This window comes from Osmerus mordax, chromosome 8, assembly GCF_038355195.1.
Source record: "Osmerus mordax isolate fOsmMor3 chromosome 8, fOsmMor3.pri, whole genome shotgun sequence".
NCBI lineage: Eukaryota > Metazoa > Chordata > Actinopteri > Osmeriformes > Osmeridae > Osmerus > Osmerus mordax.
In genome coordinates this window covers 385,274-393,535 of record NC_090057.1, presented here as the reverse complement: position 1 = coordinate 393,535, position 8,262 = coordinate 385,274, and the positions used below count along the sequence as shown (strand labels likewise).

General features: G+C 50.7%; 1 protein-coding gene across 2 annotated transcripts in view; it reads left to right on the top strand.

Annotated features, from left to right (window-relative positions):
* The first annotated feature begins 2,224 nt into the window (after positions 1–2,224).
* Positions 2,225–8,262, top strand: part of LOC136947949 (patched domain-containing protein 1) — a 40,111-nt gene continuing 34,073 nt past the window's right edge. The window contains exons 1-2 of one of the 2 annotated variants that reach the window (XM_067242190.1): positions 2,225–2,650; positions 6,061–6,541. In XM_067242190.1, coding sequence (XP_067098291.1) covers positions 2,225–2,650; positions 6,061–6,541 — 907 coding nt within the window. Of the gene's footprint in view, positions 2,825–6,060; positions 6,542–8,262 lie in introns of both variants that reach the window. The other variant, XM_067242189.1, reaches the window with a different exon arrangement.

The window sequence follows — 8,262 nt, the reverse complement described above, 5'->3', positions numbered from 1 at the left end:
TTCAGCATAGTGTTTCCTGCCACATTCAGCATAGTGTTTCCTGCCACATTCAGCATAGTGTTTCCTGACACATTCAGCATAGTGTTTCCTGCCACATTCAGCATAGTGTTTCCTGCCACATTCAGCATAGTGTTTCCTGCCACATTCAGCATAGTGTTTCCTGCCACATTCAGCATAGTGTTTCCTGACACATTCAGCATAGTGTTTCCTGAAACATTCAGCATAGAGTTTCCTGCCACATTCAGCATAGTGTTTCCTGCCACATTCAGCATAGTGTTTCCTGCCACATTCAGCATAGTGTTTCCTGACACATTCAGCATAGTGTTTCCTGAAACATTCAGCATAGTGTTTCCTGCCACATTCAGCATAGTGTTTCCTGCCACATTCAGCATAGTGTTTCCTGAAACATTCAGCATAGTGTTTCCTGACACATTGAGCTTAGAGTTTCCTGCCACATTCAACATAGTGTTTCCTGCCACATTCAGCATAGTGTTTCCTGCCACATTCAGCATAGTGTTTCCTGACACATTCAGCATAGTGTTTCCTGACACATTCAGCATCGTGTTTCCTGACACATTCAGCATGTTTCCTGGATCAAGTTACTATAAAAGTGTTTGACTTCCGGCACCGCTATCCCACAAACCCTCAGATTAAGTAGATCCTGTTAGAGGAACCACTCAGCTGCAGTTCAGAGGACAAGAGAAGAAGAGCCTGCAGGGTGGACAGTAATTAACACCTCTTCACTCAGACGAGACCACAAGCTGCACCAACCAACCCGCTACAGGTAAGAAACTATACTTTACATATGCGTGTCGCTTTCGATGAAATTGTCTGTTAAATTAAATGTAAATGCTAATGTACATGCAGTGATCGATTGATTAAATTGTTTTAAATTGGTCTTTTAGGATTGTTTGTTGATGTCTTGACATCTGGGTTTCAGAATGACACTTGTACTCATGTTTCTGGATTATGATTTATCATAGAAGGTGAAAGGGTGCTGGCCTGTTCATGTTACTGTAACAAGAAGTGATGTCAGTCTGTTTCAAAGAGGGATGCAGGTGAGGTACCATAGGCCCATGCATAGAGAGAGAGGGAGGGGGGAGAGAGAGATAAAGGGGGAGAGAGATAGAGGGGGGAGAGAGAGTGGAGAGAGAGATAGAGTGGAGAGAGAAATAGAGTGGGGAGAGAGAAATAGAGGGGGAGAGAGAGGTAGAGGGGGGAGGGAGAGATAAAGGGGGACAGAGGTCTGGTCCAGAGCGTCTTCTCTGACTTTGAAGGGCTAGTGGTTCGAAGCTTCCTGAGGTGTAAAAACACACCATCAGCAAACTCACCATGACTTTGAAAGGCTTTAGAGGAGCTGTGGTCTGTCTCCCTCACTCTTTCCCTCATTCTCTCTCTCCATCTTTCCCTCTCTCTCTTTCTCTCTCTTTCCCTCTCTCTCTTTCCCTCTCCCTCTTTCCCTCTCTCTCTTTCCCTCTCTCTCTTTCCCTCTCTCTCTCTCCCTCCCTCTCTCTCTCTACCTCTCCCTCTTTCGCTTTTTCCCTCTCTTTCTCTAAATCTCCCACTGACTTTCTCTATCTTTACCTCAGTCTCTTTTTCAATCTCTTTATCTCTTTCTCAGGAGAGAAATGGAGAGAGAAAGCGAGGGCTTTCAGATTGAAAAGAGGCCTTTCTATAACAAAGATACACAGCGGCCTTTACTTGGCCACTCTGTATTTACCCTTTACCCAAAAGTATACTGTAGGATTTTCTCAGTTCATAATCATAAGACGTTGAGAGTAATTACAGGAAAGTGCATATGTCCGTGTAGCGACCGACGCCACTAAATATTTCATGGCGCTTGTGCCTATTGCGCGTGTTCTTAAAATAACCTGTCATCAGCGTTTCCCAGTCTTCCCCTTCAACCCGGCACATGGTTACAGTCAAGTACATCAATCAGGCCCACCGACAGAGTAGCCAGGACCGCGCGCACATGCACATCACACCGCCGCGCCTGGCTGCTCGAGCAGCAGGAGCATCACCGGTAGTCACGGATCCGCGGTGTTCTATCAGAACCAGGGAGGAATGGCTTAAACAAATCAGGAGATCGTGCTAGGATCTAGTGATGATCAATATCTGACTGTGTTCGTTTGCAAATTGCTGCAGTGCCGTTTTCCAGGTGTAACGTGTGTCTGGACTATTCTCGTACGGATTGAATAAACTGGGCAAGCGAGCCTGATGTCACATGTGCCTCATCGGAAGAGACGGGGCATCTGCAAGCTGGATCTGGAGGAGGATGCTGCGGCAAGTGATCCACAGAGGGCTCAAAGCTTCCTTCTACTGGCTGGGCTTGTTCGTTAGTCGGCATCCGGTATTTTTCCTTACCGTACCCGCAGTCCTAACCATCATTTTCGGATCTACCGTGTTGAGCAGATTCAAGCCAGAGACGGACCTCGAGATACTGGTTGCCCCGACGCACAGTCTCGCTAAAATAGAGCGGAGTCTCGCCAACAGCCTGTTCCCCATTGACCAGTCTAAACACAAGCTGTATTCAGACCTGCACACTCCAGGCAGATACGGGAGGCTGATCCTGCTGGCTAAGTCAGGGGGGAACATTCTGGAGCTAGCAGACCAGGTATTGCAGGTTCACAAGCAGGTGTTGGAACTGCGTGTTAATTACAAGGGATTCAATTACACTTTCGCTCATCTCTGCGTCCTCAGTCATCGGGATAAGCGATGCCTCTTGGATGATATAATCACAATATTCGAAGACATTCGATTGGCTATCCTCTCAAACAGCACTTTCTCCAAGGTGCCGGTGAGCTATCCAAACACAACATTAAAGGTAAGACACAGGCCCCTGGTGAGGGATATTAATGATGAACGAAAGGCAGTTTCTCTAGGACGCATCAATTACTCATAGCCTACGTGCCAGGTTCTGTCTGAATAGCTACACGTGCCTTACGTGCAGCGAGATAGCCCTAAACAGAATTACCGGGATTATAGAGACATCTATATATAGAGTGCATCTAGGGCTATGCTTTGCATGTTGACATCGACGCCTAACGTGCTAATGAAGGAGGTGTACGTATTTGCTCCTCCGAGCTGCCCATCTACACTGCATGATTTCTCCGTATCAGCGAGGGAATCCTTTCGCGGTCTAGTCGGCTCAGTGCGGGTTATGAATCGGCTGCATCGTCCTCCACTGCTCCCGGAGAGCGCGGGGAATGTCCTCCTGGCTTCCTTTCTTTCTTTCATATTTTTTTTTTGATGCAGTGTCTCCCTTGCCCCCGTCAGCTTTTCTTACCTACTGGAGACATGGAGCGGCTATCTTGCAGCCCGACTTCTCCTGTAAGACGCTACTTAACGGCTTGAGTATGCAGGGATTGCCACCGTTGCAGATGCGGTGTATTTGCCTACAGACTCTTCAGAAGCCATGATCTGAGCTCATTATCCCCGTGTAGCAATTATATTGATCATAAACTATAAATGCAACAACGCATGGTTGTTTGGGGATAAACGAACTCGCCAGTTGTGGCTTTAAAGAAGTCCCTGTTAAACAGAGGGGATACAGGCCTGAGATCCAGACTGTAGTACACAACATGCTATGTGTATCCCTAGTACACAACACTCTGCTCAGACTGTGTGTGTGTGTATCCCTAGTACACAAGACGCTGCTCAGACTGTGTGTGTGTGTATCCCTAGTACACTACACTCTGCTCAGACTGTGTGTGGGTGTGTATCCCTAGTACACAACACGCTGCTCAGACTGTGTGTGTGTGTGTATCCCTAGTACACAACACACTGGTCAGACTGTGTGTGTGTGTGTATCCCTAGTACACAACACACTGCTCAGACTATGTGTGTGTGTGTATCCCTAGTACACAACACACTGCTCAGACTGTGTGTGTGTGTATCCCTAGTACACAACACACTGGTCAGACACCTGTCCAGAAGATGTTTGATCTCCTCCAATAAGAACAGCCATTGTGAGGTAGTCCTGTTTCCTGTCCCAGTCGTCCTGTTTCCTGTCCCAGTGGTCTTGTTTCCTGTTTCCTGTCCCAGTAGTCCTGTTTCCTACATTTACATTTACATTTAGTCATTTAGCAGACGCTCTTATCCAGAGCGACTTACAGTAAGTACAGGGACATTCCCCCGAGGCAAGTAGGGTGAAGTGCCTTGCCCAAGGACACAACATCAGTTGGCATGACCGGGAATCGAACTGGCAACCTTCGGATTACTAGCCCAATCCCTCACCGCTCAGCCACCTGACTCCCTTCCTGTCCCAGTAGTCCTGTTTCCTGTCCCAGTAGCCCTGTTTCCTGTCCCAGTAGTCCTGTTTCCTGTCCCAGTAGTCCTGTTTCCTGTCCCAGTGGTCCTGTTTCCTGTCTCAGTAGCCCTGTTTCCTGTCCCAGTAGTCCTGTTTCCTGTCCCAGTAGCCCTGTTTCCTGTCCCAGTAGTCCTGTTTCCTGTCCCAGGATGCCTCGTCCTGTATCAGTATGTAATTCAATGGATGGGCCTGCACATAACAGCCCTGACACTAAATCATTTCCACATCCTAACTGCTTGGCCTACAATCCTAGAAGGTACATCCCCTTGTGGACCCATCACGACACCTGCTCTGCTGCGACAACACTGTCCTCTCTCTCTCTCTCTCTCTCTCTCTCTCTCTCTCTCTCTCTCTCTCTCTCTCTCTCTCTCTCTCTCTCTCTCTCCCTCTCTCTCTCTCTCTCTCTCTCTCTCTCTCTCTCTCTCTCTCTCTCTCGCCCTCAGTACACCCTCTGACACAAACCTCTGTTACCCCCCAAAAAGTGTGTTTTAAGTTTCAGTTACCTGGTTTCTCTTTTTGCTTTGATACCAGAGTCTGAATGTCTTCATCATGTTCCTGGGTCTAATGGTAAGCCCCAAGTACCTTACTGTCCTATACTGTCCTATACTGTGCCAAACCCCTAGTAGGTCAATGTTTCATGAGTTTGGAGGGCTAATGTTGTGTGTTTATATCATAGATGTTGTGTGATACACCACACAGTACATTTCAAAGTGTTCATTCAACACCATTTTACTTGTTGAGTGTTTACATACTGCTGGTCCACTCCTCGTATTAAAGAAACACTGGAATTTGCTGCAGATAAATGTTAGATTTTTAACTGATTATCACCACGACAAATACATTATCAGAGTTCTGTGACTGGTCTGTTTAAAGTGGAGCTGCATGCCGCAAGCCAATGGGCACAGGTTATCTTCGCCCACAGTGAAAAAGCGATGCCTTGTTAGCGCCGCGTTACTTACCCATTGGCTGTTTGCCCACTCGTCTGGAAGAGCCGTCTGGAGGTGTGTCCTGTGTCACATTCCTCATCTCCAAGTATCAGCCACCTTCCTGGGAAGTGAATACCAGACCATCTCCCCCTCGCCTCCCCCTCGCTTCCCCCTCGCCTCCCCCTCGTCTCCCCCTCGCCTCCCCCTCGTCTCCCCCTCGTCTCCCCCTCGCCTCCCCCTCGCCTCCCCCTCGCCTCCCCCTCGCCTCCCCCTCGTCTCCCCCTCATCTCCCCCTCATCTCCCTGCAGCCCACAGGACGGGACACTCAGAATAAACCTGAGTGAAAACAAGCAGGCCTGGATGGGGTTAGACATGATGCTCTGCTGTGTGGGTCTGGCTTGTGGTGACAGGTTGCTCTTCTTCTGGTGTCCTGTCTCTGGTTTATGATGTAAACATGCTGGAGGGGCTTAGGGTTACTGCAGCAGGTTGTCATTGCTAGGGTTTTGCAGTGCATGTGTGTTCTGATGGTTAAAGTTGTAACAGGACAGCACAGGAGAAACCATCCTTCATCAACTTTTTAAAGAAAAATTTAAAAGACATTTACCAACTATTTAAAAACACTGTTTAGGTGAATATTAAGATGAGTTGTATCATGCCAGCTGAGCAGATTAGTCCGTGCCTCCGTATGACGTCTGTCCCCTGTCCCTGTCCCCTGTCCCCTGTCCCTGTCCCCTGTCCCCTGTCCCTGTCCCTGTCCCTGTCCCCTGTCCCCTGTCCCTGTCCCTGTCCCTGTCCCTGTCCCCTGTCCCTGTCCCTGTCCCCTAGGACGGCCGGGTGACCTTCATCGGCCACCAGCTGGGAGGCATCTCCTTCTCCCCAGGCAGCCGGGAGCAGCAGGTGAAGTTAGCCCGCGCCGCCCAGATCTCCTACTACCTCCGCAACCATGGCCCAGCCGTGCAAGACACCATCGCGGAGCGCTGGGAGAAGGAGTTCTGCGCCCTCATCCAGCGTCTCTTGGGCCCCAGTGAGGAGCTGCACCTGCAGGCTCTCACCTCCTTCAGCCTGTGGAGAGACTTCCACCAGACGGGGGTGCTGGCCAAGGGGGAGGTGCTGGTCAGCCTGGTGCTGGTGCTGCTGTCTGCCACCGTCTCCAGCTCCATGAGGGACTGTCTGCGGGGGAAGCCCTTCCTGGGCCTGCTGGGGGTGCTCACCATCTGCATCGCCAACGTCACCGCTGCAGGGATCTTCTTCATCTCCGACGGGAAGTTCAACTCCACCTTGTTGGGGGTGCCCTTCTTCGCTATGGGTGAGTGGGAGAGGGTGAGGATGAGGGGGGGGGCTGTGGGGGGACTAGGGGGGGTTGTGGGAGATGAGACGGGGTGCTGAATTGGGGGGCTGTGAGGGATGGGGGGGGCTGTGAGGTGGGTGGATGGATGGGTTAAGAGGTTGGGGTGAAAGACAGGATTGCTGACTGACTGACTGTTTTAATACTGCTCATATGTCTGTTCCACTGACTGGAGACTGCAGCTGCCTGCCTGGCTGGCTGGCTTGTTCCTGTCTTATCAGGGGTTTCCATGTGGAGGCTGATAGCAGGGGGGATTAGCGTGATCACTGTGGGGCTTCCCTCCCAGGCTGACCAGCAGAGAAGACTCATGTTATGGTTACAGTGGTGGCGCTTCTGCCGCAGTGTGTGTCTTTTGTTTGTGTTTGTTTGCTGGTGTGTGTGTGTGTTTGCTGGTGTGTGTGTGTTTGCTGGTGTGTGTGTGTTTGCTGGTGTGTGTGTGTTTGCTGGTGTGTCTCTGTGTTGCTGGTGTGTGTTGCTGTGTGTCTGTGTGTGTCTGTGTGTTGCTGTGTGTCTGTGTGTTGCTGTGTGTTGCTGTGTGTGTCTGTGTGTGTGTGTCTGTGTGTTGCTGTGTGTCTGTGTGTTTCTGTGTGTGTATGTGCTCTGTTTTCATTATTTAGAGCTCTTTAGACTGAGATCCAGTACGTATGTGGGACAGGAGCGTCTGTCTGCTGATGTGCTTCAGCTGCTTTTACAGTATGTTGCCTCCCTCTGCTTATCCTGTCTGAGGTTACAGAAGGTGACTGGGTCCCTGGAGGGCACACACACACACACTCAGAAGGTGACTGGGTCCCTGGAGGGCACACACACACACACTCAGAAGGTGACTGGGTCCCTGGAGGGCACACACTCACAAACACACACACACACACTCAGAAGGTGACTGGGTCCCTGGAGGTCTGTGTTGCAGTCCGTGTGATGTGCATGAAGCTTAAGTAAGAACCAGGAACAGAAGGCTGGAGAGTCCTGCTGACCCAACATCCCAGCTCTCCTGGGTGGGAGGAGGAGGAGAGAGGGGGTAGAGGAGAGGGAGAGGATGAGAGAGGGGGGTGGGGGTGGAGGAGAGAAGTGGGTGGCAGGAGAGGAAGAGAGAGAGAGATAGAACACTAGGAGAAATCGCACTGTAAAAGGAAGAGAGAAAAGGAAGGGTTGTGACCACAGGGTGAGAGAGAAGGAAGGTTGAAGGAGAAGACATAATGAGAGTGAGTACATGTGACAGGGCCTAGCAGGCTGCAGCTGTCCCATCCCCTGCCTAGCAGGCTGCAGCTGTCCCATCCCCTGCCTAGCAGGCTGCAGCTGTCCCATCCCCTGCCTAGCAGGCTGCAGCTGTCCCATCCCCTGCCTAGCAGGCTGCAGCTGTCCCATCCCCTGCCTAGCAGGGCTGCAGCTGTCCCATCCCCTGCCTAGCACACTGCAGCTGTCCCATCCCCTGCCTAGCAGGTTGTAGCTGTCCCATCCCCTGCCTAGCAGGTTGCAGCTGTCCCATCCCCTGCCTAGCAGGCTGCAGCTGTCCCATCCCCTGCCTAGCACACTGCAGCTGTCCCATCCCCTGCCTAGCACACTGCAGCTGTCCCATCCCCTGGGGTGCTAAAGTAGAGAGTGTTCTAGTACACTAGTATGGTACATAGTACAGGAGAGACTCCTATTAGTAAACTAGCATACAGTAGTAAATAGTACAGTGTGTA